The following is a 16,203-nucleotide window of genomic DNA, read 5'->3' as shown; positions in this document are numbered from 1 at the left end:
TAAAACAAAAAATATTTGAAGGTTGTAGCTTTTCTTATTTCCGAAATAATTGCATATAAAAAAAATATATATATAAAAAAAATTCGACATTCGGTCAACTTTAACTCGTCAGATATGGTCGAAAACTGCAATTGTAAGCTAATACTCTTACAGTATAGTAATATTCAATCATTTGTCTTCATTTTGAAAGAAATTGGAAGTCTCTAGGACAATATTTAGATTTATGGTGAATTTTTGAAAAAAATATTTGTTTACGTCCGCGCGTTACGAATTCATGCATTATTTTGTGATAATATTTTCTCTGTGTTGCTTTTATCGTTTTACAATGTGTTATATACCTAAATGATCGCAATTTAGTGTACATTACAACAAAAATAAGTAACTTGTTACCTTTAACCGTTTTGCGCACAGCGCGATTTGAATACAATTATATATGAAATTTCGTTTTTGCGCTATCATATATCGCATTATTTATATATGATAATGATAATTTTTTTTCATTTCTGATGGTTGCATACTAAACTTCAGCCAATGACAAAAAAATGAGCCAAAAATGAACTCTTAATCTTGAAAACTAAGCGCGCTGTGATTTTTTGAAAAAAATATTTTTTTTTGCTTCTGTGCTCACTCTGAAACACTTCCGGCACACGGGAGACAATTTTTTTTTTACTGCTTTGGCGTTAGAGGGTTAAGTGTACATCTCGGATGGACTTAATCTACCCTAAGTGGTGGAGGAGTTAACCTAGCCTAATTGGAAGTGTTAACATAGCCTAACCAAACCAAACCAGGGTCCTAGCCTAATTGGAAGAGTTAACATAGCCTAACCCAACCAAACCAGGGTCCTAGCCTAATTGGAACGGGTAACATAGCCTAACCTAACCAAGCCAGGGTCAACCTGGTCTTGCCAACTTAAAGTAAGTTAGTCAATTCTTAATTGACTATACCTACTTAGACTAGTCCAAGTGGTTGTTGGCTAGGTTAACTTGGAATCTGCAAATGCGTCTCTTCCATACTGGTCTAGTTTTTATATTGAAGTCATGAACCTAACATAGAAGGTTCAAGCTTCAGTTGGCTAGAGCGAGGCTTTAGTATCTCATCATATCTGAAAGGGGGGAGTTTCCCATTGTTCAAGAGTGAGGTAGGGTGAAGTGACGTTGGGTACAATTCTGGGCTAGGTTACTCGAGAATAGCACCATGATGGTTTCTGGCAATAAAGGATTTCCCTTTGGAGGGTAGCATATTGAGCATATGCCCGTATATTGTAACAGGTCACCGCATAAGGTGTTTCGTGGTTGGCATCTTAGTTTTTACAAAAACACTAAGCTGTTTAATAGCTCTCCAAGGGCTGAGGGGTGGCCTGAAGGATTGGATATTTTTTACGTGGCTAGGAACCAATTGGTCACCTAGCAATGGGACCTGCAGCTTATTGTGGGATCTGAACCGCACTAGTACATCGATAAATTATTTTCTATCACCAGAAATAAGTTCTCTGATTCCGCGTTGGCCGAAATGGGAGTAGGACCTTGGACCACCGGTTTGGCAGATGAGTGCACAAACCACTCGTCCAGAGAGGAACTCGTATAATGGAAAAACCATGTAAAGCTGTCTCGGGTTTCACCCTTCGAGGACCTTGAGGATTCCATTTGCGATACTGGGAACATCCTGGAGGTTATGCAAACTCTAGGTTCTACCTGTTCCGCCATGTCCCTGACGGAAGAATGGGTTCCAGCAATTAAGGAGGGCCCAGGAGGAGTGACTGATAAAGTTTATCGTAGCACAATCATCGCTACCAGGTTCGTGGGGCGAAGAGGCATCACCGATAGGTAGAATTAATATCTCAAGGCCTGGAGGTTGACCAGTATCGCCTTTCGAACTAATAGTTCTCAGTTTTTGGGTGTAGTGTCACCTCGGACGTAACACGACTCCAAAGGTCATTAGCTCACGTATACAGAATGACCCTTTGGCCGTGACTGCCTGTGGTGGTGGACGTTTTCTGTCCATTAAAGGCATTCGGTCAGTAGACAATGATGTGGTGGAGAGGTTGTCAGAACAGAGGGAAGAGTCTCTGTAATTACATGTTTACATGCATGGTGATATACATTGGACTGGTGATTGGGCATGTGAATATCGCTTCACACTATCAGAGTAGTTTGACGGACTACCACCAGGCACATACATCAGTCACGTTACAGGAAACTGACTGTGGATGGGGGTTCTTTTCTTCTGACCTGGTAGAGTGGGAGTTACTCAATAACCAGGGTTTTGATGTAGACTCAAAAGTAGCCTGGACCTTCAGTTCCAGTTGGCCCCCGAATCCGGGATGATGAGTCAATGCAGCACAGGTCATGATGACAGATACATTTCTTAATCTTGCTCAGTACGGTGTGAGCATGTGTGAGGGACCTTCAGCAGGGCCGGCTTTGACTTGTCAAAGTACTCTATGGATATAGAAAGAACTAAGTCACCTAGAACATTAACGTGGTAGACGTAAAGGAACAGGCCAAACAGAGGCGATCGGGCAAGCCTACTCCTTGTTTGTCAAGTTGTACCAATGAGGTTATACAGAAGATAAGGTCATCAGAGGAATATGGGCTCCTGGCATTTCAGAACATATCTGTTAAAATTATCGTGACTGTATCGAAGCTCAAAATTGAGCAATTTTAAGGAGGTGTCTGTTCATTGAAATTTGAGAGTGGGTTCTTTGTTTATGGAAACCACTTTTAATTTCCTGCATATATATATATATATATATATATATATATATATATATATATATACACGTATATATGGTTGCCCAGAGGTCCTTGGACTCAATTTCCTTGGGTCCTTTGGTGGCTGCTCAACAAAAGGTGTAACTCATCCAGTACCCCTGGCGCGTCGGTTGGTATCTTGTCTAAGATGATGGATTGAATGTGAAATGAGGTTTAACTGGCCTCTTTCCTTTTCACATTTCTGTCTCCTTCTTTACTTAGGGCAGTAAGAAGAGAGTACCATCATAAGCTGGAATGGACAAGGTACAGGTGAGTGAAGTGGCCATACTGTTAGGGCTAGTATCAGTAAGATACCTATCAGTAACAGGACATTCCTCTCTTTAGCAAGGGGGAGAGGAATGATAACAAACCTACGTGAGTGGATGAATTGGTTTGTTAGGGGAACAGATCTTCTTATCTTCCTCGGACGCAATGAACTATATGACATTGTGTAAAAACCCAGAAGTCTGACTCTATGATATTCATATATATCTTAGATTCGGAAATACTGGTCAGTTGTTTCGTAGAATTCTGGCATTCAGAAAACTGATCAAAGGTGGCAAACTCCCAGTTGGTTAATAGTACTTACCTCCCACCAAGAGTAAGCCTATCCTAATGTTAAGACCGAAGGTTTGTTTTGTATATGAACAAATGACAAATTTGTAACTAATTTGTATTTTTCATAACTTACAAACCTGAGGTCTTAACATACAAAGGTCCACCTCTAACCACCCCCCTATCAACTAACCTGGGTTGGAAGAATAACTGACGGGGTCACAAGTTAATGAGGGGTATGTGGGTGGCCCCACATGTCTCGTGACCAAGCACAGATGCCAATAGTCCCTTGCGTACACAATTATTTTAAACTACCGGTTTCCAGCTGGCGCTGAGTATTTATCCTAATGTTAAGACCTCGGGTTTGTAAATTATGAAAAATACAAATTAGTTACAAATTTGTCATATTTTATTGATAGTTTGCTGTGTTTAGTTTAATATTAATATTTAAAAATGAGTACTTAATTGTTTATCATAAAAAATGTATTTATTCACAAAAATAACACAAAAATACAGTAATTAATTAGTCAGTATTTCTCAATGAAAAAATCTGGATTACTAAGTTGTATGCAAATAATTTGGCAATAAGGTTCACAGAAAAATCCATGAATAGGTGAAGCTGCGAATCCTAAACTGCAAATAGGTTAGGGGTCGACTGTATGTCTCTCTCCATCACTCTCTTCACAAATATATCACTTTGACACAAGCTGCTTTTGTGGCTATTAGTTTGTCCTTTTAATCTTGTACATATTTTATGTTGGCCATCAGCATAGCAGTCATTACTAAGTAGCTACTATTCTTATTATAGTTTTTATTAACTTATATGACTTTCCATTTTGTGAATTCATCTTTAGATTGTAATTCTCTTTGCACTGTGCCGAAGTTGGTAAGACCATCTCTTTATTGATAGATTAAACAAGCATCCCCATAAATGATAATGTGTCTGGTAAATTCACTGACTGCAATGATTGAATTACTTAATACTGAAAAGCTAACTGCTGGTTTTGTACTGAAAACAAAACCAGAACAAGATTTCAAGTCATTAGCTAGCACTCTAAAATAATAAAAGAAAAGTAAGCAGGAAAGGCAAAAGAAATGCAGATGAAGAGCATGCTTGCAGAAATTGTGATAAAAATCACTTGAATACTTCCAGACCACTGATTAAATACAATACATACAAGTAAAAGGCAAATCTTGCAGAAAACTACTGAAAATTGACATTGCTTATGAAGTCAGTGCATACAGGATAACACTAACTAATGTGGGGAAAGGGTGAATGAAAAATGATTGATGAAATGAAAATTACAATCCTTAACAAGTCTCAAAAGTTTAGGGGAAGAATGTGATCTGTAAACTAGTTTGCAATTACTAAAGAAGCAAAAGTTATGAAAATCTTGGGGAAGCCATCAGCACTTGTACTAACCTACCGAAAAGAGCAGACATAATTTTTTAAATAGGTTTTTGCATGTCATGAAAGGGTTATGAAAGAGTAGTTAGTTTGGTTTTGTGGTGAAGCAAATGTTAAAGCAAATATTATATTCTTCTCTAATTTACAGGATGATGCAAATGCCAATGAAGCTGTTTGTGGTGCTGTTGGAATTGTTGGTTGTGGTGTTGAAGGAGTAGAGGCATCTGCTGTCATTGAGGGACCTGAAGGGGACATGATTGCTGTGGATACTCCAGAGCAACCTACTACAGATATTCCTGCACTTTTTCAGGTGAGTAAATTTTGAGGATATCATATTGAGGGCTTATTAACTTTGACAGAATTCAAAATTTTAATATACTCAATGCTTGTGAAGTTATTTTTTTTTTTATCTTTTTGGGTTTCTTAGATGCATCAAAACTCATTTGTGACAAAAAAGCTATAGGTTTAGTGAAGTTTTTCCTAGATCATTGTGTCAGATGATTCAAGGTACCATAACTATTACTTAATTGCACTGGTAGGTCCAAGTTGGGTGCAGGTTTCTCCAAAAAGTTCATGGGAATAGTGAAAAGTCTACCCAAGGGCTAGGCTATCCCAAAATCCTAGTCAACCCTTGAATAGCTAATGAAAAAGTACCTAACTTAGAAAAACTTATACTGTAATATCCAAAGACAGGAATTACAATATACAGTGGAACCTCAGTTTTCGTACATAATCCGTTCCAGAACCTCCCACGAAGTCCGAAACTTTAAAAAACCAAAACAATAATTCCCATAAGGAATAATGTAAATACAATTAATGTGTTCCAGACCCCCAAAAATTTTAACAAAAAATACATTTTATAGGGAATAAACACAGTTATGTATACAGAAAACAATGAGAAATAAATATAAATAAATAATGAAACGAGTAATGAACGTTTAACATCACTCTTCCCTTTATGGAAGACTCTTGTTAGCATATGGAAGACGGGGAGGAGGAGGAGGAGAGGTTATTGTATGGAAAGGGAATCCCCCTCCAGAAGGATTTCAGGTATCAAGGACCTATCTGGGGTTACTTTCCTCTTCGTTTTTTACGGGTACTATCTGGGGTTACTTCCCCCTCTTCGGTTTTTACTGGCACTAGGACCACTTTGAGTCACTGGACCCCTGTTGCACAACAAAACTGTCCAGAGACATTTGTTTCTGGCATCTCTTTAAAATTTGCCTAAAGTGGAACACGGCATTGCCATGGAAGATGTTTGAGACATGGATTACATCATCTTTGTTGGGATGATAATTCTCCACAATATCTTTCACATCACTCCACTTTGTAAACAGTGTCCTTAATTACTGAAGTATGCACATTATGTATGCCCTTTCTCTTTCTAAAATTGTAAAACCAGCCTCTGCTGGTCTTAAATTCACTAACAGCAGCACTTGTAGGCATTTCTTTATTGTGATCGACATGTAACACCCTCCAACACTTTTTGCTATGAGTTCGTTCTTAAATCTATAGTGTTTCTTGTCATTTTTACAGGAGGGCTAGCCCACCTTGGAACTTTCTTAGGTCCCATGATGGCTTATTTAGCAGTTGCACTTTACTAAAAAAAAGCACAAAAAGGCACAAAAAACAACATACACAGAAGCTCTGCATTGAGCGCCCAAACAAAGCATCCCATCTTTTTCGTGACCCATTCTGCTATTTATGTTCGTTGTTTTTGTGCTATATGTGCATTTTTATTTGAGTGCAACTGCTAAATAAGCCATCATGGTGCCAAAGAAAAGTTCCAAGTGCTAGCCCTTCTGTAAAAAAAAGGCAAGAAACTATAAAAATTTTGAGAAAGAACTCATAGCAAAATGTTGGAGAAAATGCCTACAACAAGCACTGCTGTTAGTGAATTTAAGGCCAGTAGAGGCTGGTTTGAAAAATTCAGAAAAATATGCATACATAATGTGCCTACTTCAGGGATCAAGGACATGTTTGCAAAGTGGAATGATGTAAAAAAAATTTGTGGAGAATTGTCATCCCAACAAAGAAGTTGCAATCTGTGTCTCCAACATGTTTAATGACAATGCCATGTTTAATTTTAGGCATATTTTAAAGAAACGCCAGAAACAAATGTCTCTGGACAGTTTTGTTGTGCGACAGGGGTCCAGTAACTCTCAAGCTGGTCCTAGTCCCAGTATAAAACAAAGAGAAGTAATCCGAGATGGTAGATCCTTGATACCTGAATTCCTTCTGGAGGGAGATTCCCCTTCCAAACAATAACCTCTCCTCCTCCCTCTCCTCTCCTCTCCCTAAAGTTAAGGGTAATGTTAAATGCTCATTTATTAATTTCATCAGTCATTTGTATTTCTCATTGTTTTCTGTATGTTAAACTGTGTATTCCCTATAAAATGCATAAAAAAAAATATTTGTTCCGACACGGCATACAAACCTTCGGTCCTTTTACAATAGGAAGGTACTAGCGGCAGCTGGATAGGTCGTAGCTTTCGAACAAGGGGTTCGGTAGTTAACTGCTTGTCCGACAGGCGCGCGCGCGCGACTGGGAGGTAAACAAATCACTTTTGCTTTCGGCCTCACAGCGAGTGGACGTGTGTGTTCTACGCTCTCTGCCCGCTTCTCGTCGTTTGCTTTCTTGAGTATTTGGTTGTGTTTGTGTATGAAAGAGTTCATTGTAAGTACAATCATTTCTCTCTTTTCATATTAATTCAACTGAATTTGATAAATGATGGAATCTCCTCGCCTCGCTACCCCACGGAGACTATGCCCGGGTACCGAAGGGCGTAAATGCGGGAAGTTCCGCTCTTTCCCGGAGATAGACCCTCATATTTGTGTGCTCTGGTGTCGGGGGCGCGAGTGCACCGAGCCGAGCCTTGTGATGTTGTAATGATTGGTCGGAGGCGCAGTGGACTTTGTATGAGGGCAGGAAGAAGCGAAGGCCTGCAAAGGAGTCGTCGGAAAGCTCTCCCGAGACTCCTTTGGGACGACGGACACTTCGTCTTCTTTCCTGCCGCCCGCTCAACTTCCACGTCTCGCGCCTTCCCCTTCGGGGGGGTGTCTAGGTCCTTCTCCTCTCCTGACTTGTCGAGTGTGGAGGAGGGCGCTAGATACCCTGACGTCGAGTTGTACTCTGGGTCCTCTATCCGTTCGTCTTCGCGCGAGCGGGTAGAGGATCCCCCTAATCACCCGACTTTTGCCTCCTCAGGTGCGGTTGCCGCGAAGGATGACCTCGGACAGTGTGGGCATCGTTGGGGGGCTGCAGGGTAGGGCGTGCCGAGTGTCCAGGGGCTGCTCTACCATCTCGCTGGCTCCGTGGGACGGTCACCCATGCAACGGTCACGACCACCACCACGACCCTTACAACACCCGGCTACGCTTCACCTCCTCACCTGGTGTACACCCAGCACGCGGTCTCTGTGACACCCACTACATCGGTGCAAGGGCCAGTCGCCGTAACTCGGGGGAGTGTGATGCCGCCACCTGGGTTTGCCGTGCTGCCGCGACCGGACTTCGTGTGCCCGAAGAGCTCGCCCCTGGACCTCCCACCGGTACCTAGGATGTCTGTGCCGCTGGTCCGCCCATCTGGACCGCCTACACAGTCTGCCGTACCTGCCGTACCTGCCCAGCTGCTGTCCACGGACGTGACGTTGACCACTGCTGCCGTTCCTGTACCTGCTCCTGCTGTCTCTTCTGCCGTTCCTGTGATGCTCGCACCTGCTGATGTTGTTCCTGTTCCTGGCGCCGCTGCTCCCGATGCTGATCTGTTCGGACAGGTGCGTCCGGGCCCTGTTGCTTCGGCAACAGCAGCCCCGGCTCCGTCCTGGATGACAGATCTGACGTCGGTCCTGAGAAGGTTGACGAAGAAGAAGAAGAAGAGGAGGAAGGTGTCGTCGTCGTCTTCATCGTCTTCTTCGTCGTCGTCTGCCGCCTCTTCCCCTTCTTCTTCTAAGGCTCCCCCGCCGAAGAAGAAGAAGGTCGCCTCCCCCCCCCTAAGAAGTCTCCTTCGGGAACTTCTAAGGGCCCGTCTCGCTCTGGTGAGACGGGGGGTTCTTCCGCTGGTCACCCTGCTCCTTCGGGGGCAGGACCCGTCTCTTCTTCCGCAAGGAAGAAGACTACGGGGCACCAGAGGAGTGCCGGCTAACACCGGCACTTCCTCACCTGCTGTCATGGTTGGTTCGGCCACCAGGCAGCAGGGTCCCAGTCTCCGTCCGCGTTCGTCGCGGAGAGGTACCGAGTGTACTGTCGGCCATAACCAGCGGACCGTAACAGCCAGGAACCAGACCTCTGAGTCCGCTCAGCGTCAGGTTCACGGCACGGAGCGGAAGACTGGTGACAGCCGCTCACGCGATCTCACCAGACCAGCTCTCGCTCTCGCGGCGAGCAGCTGGCTAACCCGGGAGGGACGTGACGGTCCATTGAACCGGACCACGGAGGGCTGAGGCTTGGGAACGAGGTCACCCCCCCGTTCGCCGGCACCCAGCCACGGCTTGGTACCAGCGAATAACTGACGTCACCGTTGAGGATACGCACGCATCTCACCGTGACAGTGGGAGCTCGCCGGTCGCCTGACACGTCACTCCTCACAGAGAGCGATCGGGTTACGGCGACCAGCACCAGCTTCCTCTGACAACACGAGAACCGGGGCCGCTGTTCTCGGTCAGGTACCAGCCGTTTTCCACAGCGAGACGGCTCGCAACTAGGGTCCTGCAGCTCCGATTCGCCACCGCGGGTTTGGCGATCGCCTGCAGCCTTTCCAAGCCCGCTGGTTCTTGCCCCCAGCGAGCGAGGAGGGAGCGTCAGGTCTTCCTTCCCCTCCCATACCTTCAACCTCCTCGGGTTTACACCGCCGGAGGGCGAGGGTATTGAGGTAGTGATCGTGAGGGGTGCGCCCCTCAGGATCCCACCACGTCGTCGTACGTACCAGGCTCGGTTCTCGGACCAGCCAGGTCGTACGCACAGGTGGTTGGAGGAGACCGAGAGGGGTCTGTCGCTGCTCCTCTCCTTGAGGGAGGAGGGTCTCGGGAGGTGCTCCTGTTTGAGGGACTGGACGGTCCGACTCCGCAGGACGCAGTCACTCCTGAGATCCAGAGGAACTTTGCCGAGGTTATTGCGCTGATTCGTCAGCACAACGACCTCGGGGAACGGATCGCCGCTCCCACCATCCGAGCCCACGTCCCGGCTCGAGTCGTTCTGGGGCCCGAAGAGGGAACCCAGACCGACGGTGGGTTTGCCGCGTTCTGAGCTTGCGGACTCAGTGCTGGACCAGGTTGAATCGCTTGTCTCCGGACAAGACGGTTCGCTCAAGTCTGGCAGGTCGAGCAAGTTGCTTCCACCTCCTCTGCTGCGACAGCGGCGTTTTTACGTGCCATCTGAAGACCCGAATGCCGCCCAAACAGGTGAACAAACCCGGAGTTAGCCAGGCTGACTCCGGGTGTGTCTCTGCAGCAGCTCCTGTCCGAGAACCTGTGGTTCTCGCAGCAAGAAGCACTAGGCCTGGAATCTACCGCCATGGCAGCTTTCCAGGCCGTCTCCTGGCTAGATCTGTGGTCCTTCACAGTATCTAAGGTCGCAGCCAACTCCGGGGGAATTTCCTCCCGAAGATGACTCGGCCTTCAGGAGACTTTGCCAGTCTGGGGGAAGAGCCATCTCCTTCCTTGCCCACCAGACGGTGAACCTGTGGGCCAACCTGGTTCTCCGCGACGAGGGACGCTGTCCTTACTCAGGGTTTCCAGGGCGGCCGGGCGTGAGCGGCGTTGGGACTTCGCAACGGACCCTTACGGAGTTCCACGTCCTCTCTTCCCAGGAGATAGGTGAGGACGCTGCGGTGGACAGACGGCGCCACTGACGGACCAGTGAACCGGGCCTAGGTTCACCAGGCCAGTCTCGAAGGCTTCTGGGCAGCCTCCCGGGACTGCGGCCAAGTCTAAGAGCTCGGCTAGCGCTTCCTCGGTGGCTAAGACGGTAGCTCTGCGTCGAAGCCCCGGGGAATGACTCTGTCTTCTTTCGACTTCTGGCAAGGGTAGCCGTAACCAGCCCTCCTCCCAGCCCTCCTCCTCCCGTGGAGGCTCTGGGTAAGGAAGTCGAAGAAACGAAAAAGGGGGGAAACGCTAGGGACTGGCGTTCCCCCTCACCGCTGCCGGAAGTGGGGGGGGTGCCTGGCCAGCCATTTTGGGCAACTTGGCAGCGCTACGGCGCCGAGACCTGGATTGTAGATGTCCTTCGGGAGGGATATCTATTACCCTTCGAATCTCGGCCACCCCTCACCGTCCAACCCGGTCCTTAACAGGCAGTCGTACGTTCCAGGGTCATCGAAGGACGTAGCACTGAGACAGGAGATCAAGACCATGCTGAGCAAGAGAGCTGTAGAAATCGTCACGGATCAGTCACCGGGCTTTTACAGTCGACTCTTCCTGGTGGAAAGTCTACGGGAGGCTGGCGCCCGGTGATAGATATCTCTCCCCTGAACCGGTTTGTTCGCCAGACCCGGTTCACGATGGAGACGGCACGCTCAGTGCTCGACTCCATCAGGGAGAACGATTTCATGCTTTCAGTGGACTTGAAAGGATGCGTATTTCCAAATACCCATTCATCAGTCCTCCAGAAAGTACCTCCGCTTCATCCTCGACGGACGGTGTAACAGTTCAGGGCACTTTGCTTCGGTCTCTCACCGCCCCACAGGTGTTCACGCGAGTGTTCACTCTGGTGTCTGCTTGGGCCCATTCGCACGGGATACGTCTGATGAGGTATCTCGACGATTGGTTAGTCTGGCGAGCTCCCGACGCTCGCATTGCTACAGGACAGGGATCGACTGCTCGAGTTCTGTCGGCGATCTGGGGATCGTTGTGAACTTCGAAAAGTCCGATCTCGAGCCCAAGCAGAGGATGAAGTACCTGGGTATGCTGATCGACACGGTAGCAGGGCAGTCTTCCCCGCGGACCTCGCGGATCAGCAGATTCAGGGAGGCAGCCAACCAGTTCCTGTCTCGGCAGGAACAGGTAGCTCAGCGATGGCAAGTCGTGATCGGCACCGTCGTCACTCGAGAGTTTAGTCCTCACGGGACGTCTTCACGTGCGGTCTCTTCAGTGGAGACTAAAGGAGAGTTGGTCACAGGCGACGGATTCCCAAGCTTTCCAGTGTCACTGACACAGGAGGTGAGGCAGGACCTAGCCTGGTGGCTGGACGACAGGAACCTCTTAAGAGGAGTGCCCTGCGCACTCCCCCCCCGGACATGCAGCTGTTCTCAGACGCATCGACCGAGGGATGGGGCGCACACCTGGAGGAGTTGCTGACTTCAGGAGTGTGGGACGAGAACGACAAGCACCTTCACATCAATGTACTGGAACTCAAGGCAGCGTTCCTCGCTCTCCAAGAGTTCCAGGACCGCTTGATGGGACACTCAGTTGGTGTTGATTGTGCGACAACACCACGGTGGTGGCTTACGTCAACAAAACAGGGGGGACTAGTGTCTCTCCCGTTGTACCAGTTTGACTCGGCAGGTGCACGAGTGGGCCGAGGCACACTCAATAGAGCTGTCGGCACGCTACATTCCAGGGAAGAGGGGAATGTAGTAGCAGACACGCTCAGCCGTCGGGATCAGGTGATAGGGACCGAATGGTCTCTACACCAGGACGTGGCGGAAAGGCTCTTCGACCTGTGGGGGCGACCAGTCGTGGATCTGTTCGCCACCCGGCACAACAGGAAGCTCCAGGTGTTCTTCTCGGCCGTGCCGGACCCATGGGCAGCTGCAGAGGACGCTCTTCAACACCCGTGGGACAACCTCTTCGCCTATGCCTTTCCCCCGTTCAGCCTGATTCGCAGGTTGTATCAGTCGAGCACTGGTCACCCCGAATCTCAGGATGATCCTGGTGGCTCCCAAATGGCCACAGGCCATTTGGTATCCGGACCTGCTGGCTCTTCTCGCAGGAGAACCGAGAGAGATTCCCCCTTGGCACAACCTTCTCGCCCAGCACGTCGAGCGGTACCACCGAGCAGTCCAGTCTCTACGTCTTCACGGCTGGCTGTTATCCACCATCTCTTGCGAACGAGAGGCTTTTCTCGTAGCGCAGCAACAGAGATGGCTTGGAAACGTCCGTCAGTCCTCTGCAGCTGTGTACCAGGGGAAGTGGGCCGTCTTCTGTGGTTGGTGTCGTAGACGTCTATCTCCTCTCAGAGCCACTCTTCAGCAGGTAGCGGATTTCCTCGTTTTTCTTCGCCGAGAGAAGCTCCTCTCAGTCCCCACAGTCAAAGGATACAGAGCCGCCATTGGCGCTCGTCCTGAAACTGAGGGGATTGGACATTTCGAACTCGTTCGAGATCTCCTTGCTTATGAGGAGCTTCGAAAGGTCTTGCCCACCCAGGGAACTCAGGCCCCCTGCGTGGGATGTGACTCTCGTCCTTAGGAGTCTGACTCGAACGCCGTTCGAGCCACTCCGAGAGTCGTCAGACAGGGATCTGACCCTCAAGACCCTCTTCTTGCTGGCCCTGGCATCGGCGAAGAGAGTAGGGGAACTTCATGGTCTTCCTATGAATGTACGACACTCCAGGGGATGGGGATCTGTGACGCTCGATTTCGTCCCGAACTTCGTTGCGAAGACTCAGAAACCGTCGATCCTGACGACAGGTTCGAGTCATTCACGATTCCCTCCCTAATGGACTTCACCGATAATGATGCGGATGAGATGCTGCTTTGTCCTGTGAGGGCGCTACGGCGCTATCTGAAGAGAACTCGACACCTCAGCCTGAGTGTCGACGCCTTCTTCGTTAGCACCGGGGGTCACCAAGAAAGAAGTATCCAAGAACACTCTTTCATTCTGGCCCCCCCTCTGAGTGTCCGGACGCCCACCCCTCCTTTCTTCTTTCCTTCGTTAGCACCCTCCTCTCCTTTCCTGGGGTCACCAAGAAAGAAGTATCCCAGCCCCTCAAGTCAACACTTTCATTCTGGCTTGCGTTGATCGTCATCGAGGAGGGCGTATGAGGCTGATCAGGTAGTGGACGACATCCGTAGTCCCGTCCGAGAGCCTCACGAAGTCAGAAGTATTGGCCCCTCGTTGGCGTTTTCGTAAGAACTTCTCCGTGGCGCAGGTCCTGAAGGCAGGGGTCTGGTCTAACCAGACTACCTTTACGTTCCTTCTACCTTCGGGATATTGCCCACAGGTCCTTGGAATATACCTTTTTCCTTGGGACCCGTGGTGGCTGCTCAACAAGTTGTGTAGCTAACCCAGACCCTCGCAGGCTGAAACAGCATCGAGTCCTGGTGTGACTGTGTGGATGGATGTGTGAGTGAGTGAGTGACTGGTCTCTCTCTTCCCATCTTTTCCTCCTCCTCTACCTGTGGGCAGAGGGCCACGGTCGTCACTACGCTGGATGAGGACGAGATGCAGGTGAGCTATATGACAGAGCCCCATCCTATCCCTTTTCACTAGGATAGGAGCAGAATATCCACCACTTCCTTCTACAAGGGGGGAAGTGGATGCCTACAAGAGTCAAACCCATGACTTTATATTTGCTCCTGTACAGGAACAAGTTCTTACATTGCTGGTACGAAGAGATACGCATGCCTCTCTCTTTAGGTAACTCGGTCCAGAGGTCTGACCATTTCGATGTCCTGCGGTGCACACCCCGATCAATCGGACAGAGGCTTGGATCCCTCCCTCGCTCTTACGACCAGGGAGGCTTCCAAGGTTGGGCGAACACCAGTCTGTTCACAAAAGACTCAGATTCCTCCCACCAAGAAGTGAGTCTTCCTATTGTAAAAGGACCGAAGGTTTGTATGCCGTGTCGGAACAAATGACAATTTGTCCAAAATTGCATTTTTCCTAACTATACAAACCTGAGGTCCTTTTACACATAGCCCCACCTCATGCCACCCCTCACTCTGCAGTTTTTGCTTGGGCCAAAAGCAAAAGTGATTTGTTTACCTCCCAGTCGCGCGCAGGCGCGCCTGTCGGACAAGCAGTTAACTACTGAACCCTTGTTCGAAAGCTTACGACCTATCCAGCTGCCGCTAGTACCTTCCTATTGTAAAAGGACCTCAGGTTTGTATAGTTAGGAAAAATGCAATTTTGGACAAATTGTCATTTTTGGGGGCCTGGAACGCATTAATTGTATTCATATTATTCCTTATGGGAATTATTGTTTCAGTTTTTGTACATTTCAGATTTCGTCAAAGGTTCTGGAACGGATTATGAAAACTGAGGTTCCACTGTACTTTTCTTTTGATTGAGTTATATTTCCTTTAACAGCCATCTTCTAAACAAGAAGATTGAGTTTTAAGGGCCATACTTTATTAATCAGTTTTAAGTATAGTAGTGTACAAAGAACCTGGTCCAATTTGTGCTCACAAAAATGAGTCAAAATAAGTCCAAGTTGGCTATATTATAATGTATTTTCTTGATTTGATTTTTTATTTGTTTCATCACTTTGAGATTCTGATGATGCCAGGTGACATTACTGAAATGCCAACCCTTGATATTGTGGATTTATAAAAGAATAAGAAAAAACAAATATTTTAATGCAAGGTAACACTGAGATGATATCTGAAAAAAGTCTGGGAGAGGGTTTAATTCTGATCTCTTGTGAATCAAGTTGACTTACTGTTTGTGTAGTTGGAAAGGAAGTTCATCATACTTTTTTATGGGAACAGCAAGTTATAAGTCTTTGTATTTTGTAATTATTAAATACATAAATAAATTTATATCATCAGCTAAGTTCAACACATCTTCTGACTAAATGATTACTATATAGCAAATACATAGTCATAAACATACTAAAATAAAGTACAGTTATTTGAATTCAAGATGACAATAATCCTAGTTATGAAAAACAAATACTATATCGAATTTATCTGGACTACACTGAACAGATTTGTGTGGATGAGGAAGGGAATGTCTTGTGGTCTGGTGTGTATTCTGTAGGATTCTCTGATGGTATTTTTGTTAGTTGGCCCTCTCTCTTATGTGTATTTGGATGAAAATACTTTGTCTTCGATGGTTATCGAAGTATGTTATCAGTATTCTTGATTTACAAAGTTGTGTTGCTTTGTTTTTTGGGTTGAAGTGGTTTGTATTAACTACTCCTTTTCTTTTGACTGAGTTATATTTCCTTTGACAGCCATCTTATAAATAAGAAGATTGAGTTTTAATGGCAATACTTTATTAATCAGTTTTAATTATAGTAGTGTACAAAGAACCTGGACCATTTTATGCTCACAAAAATGAGTCCAGAATGAGGTCAAAATTTTTGGGGGTATGCGTTTAATGTATTTTTCTTGGGGGGATTGTTATTATACAGTCAAACCTCGTTTTCATATCCCTCTCTTTTCATACGTTACAGTTTCGTAGACTTTTTTCTCAGAAATTTTGTCTGTTATTGTATGTTTCCTCGGTTTTCGTACACTTGGAAACGCTCCATCCAGGGCTCAGCTCAGGACCGGGCCCTGTATTGAGTGCCCAAACAAAGCATCCCATCTTCTTTCATGATGCATTTGGC

The 16,203-nt window shown here is 46.9% G+C and overlaps 1 protein-coding gene across 1 annotated transcript in view; it reads left to right on the top strand.

The window, feature by feature from the left end:
- Positions 1-16,203, top strand: part of LOC135225003 (programmed cell death protein 2-like) — a 160,530-nt gene that overhangs the window by 61,327 nt on the left and 83,000 nt on the right. Inside the window, exon 4 of the mRNA XM_064264295.1 lies at positions 4,862-5,023. Within this exon, the coding sequence (XP_064120365.1) occupies positions 4,862-5,023 (162 nt within the window). The remainder of the gene's footprint in view (positions 1-4,861; positions 5,024-16,203) is intronic.

The sequence above is a fragment of the Macrobrachium nipponense genome, chromosome 20, assembly GCF_015104395.2.
Source record: "Macrobrachium nipponense isolate FS-2020 chromosome 20, ASM1510439v2, whole genome shotgun sequence".
Classification (NCBI taxonomy): domain Eukaryota; kingdom Metazoa; phylum Arthropoda; class Malacostraca; order Decapoda; family Palaemonidae; genus Macrobrachium; species Macrobrachium nipponense.
This window is presented reverse-complemented; position numbering and strand designations above follow the sequence as displayed.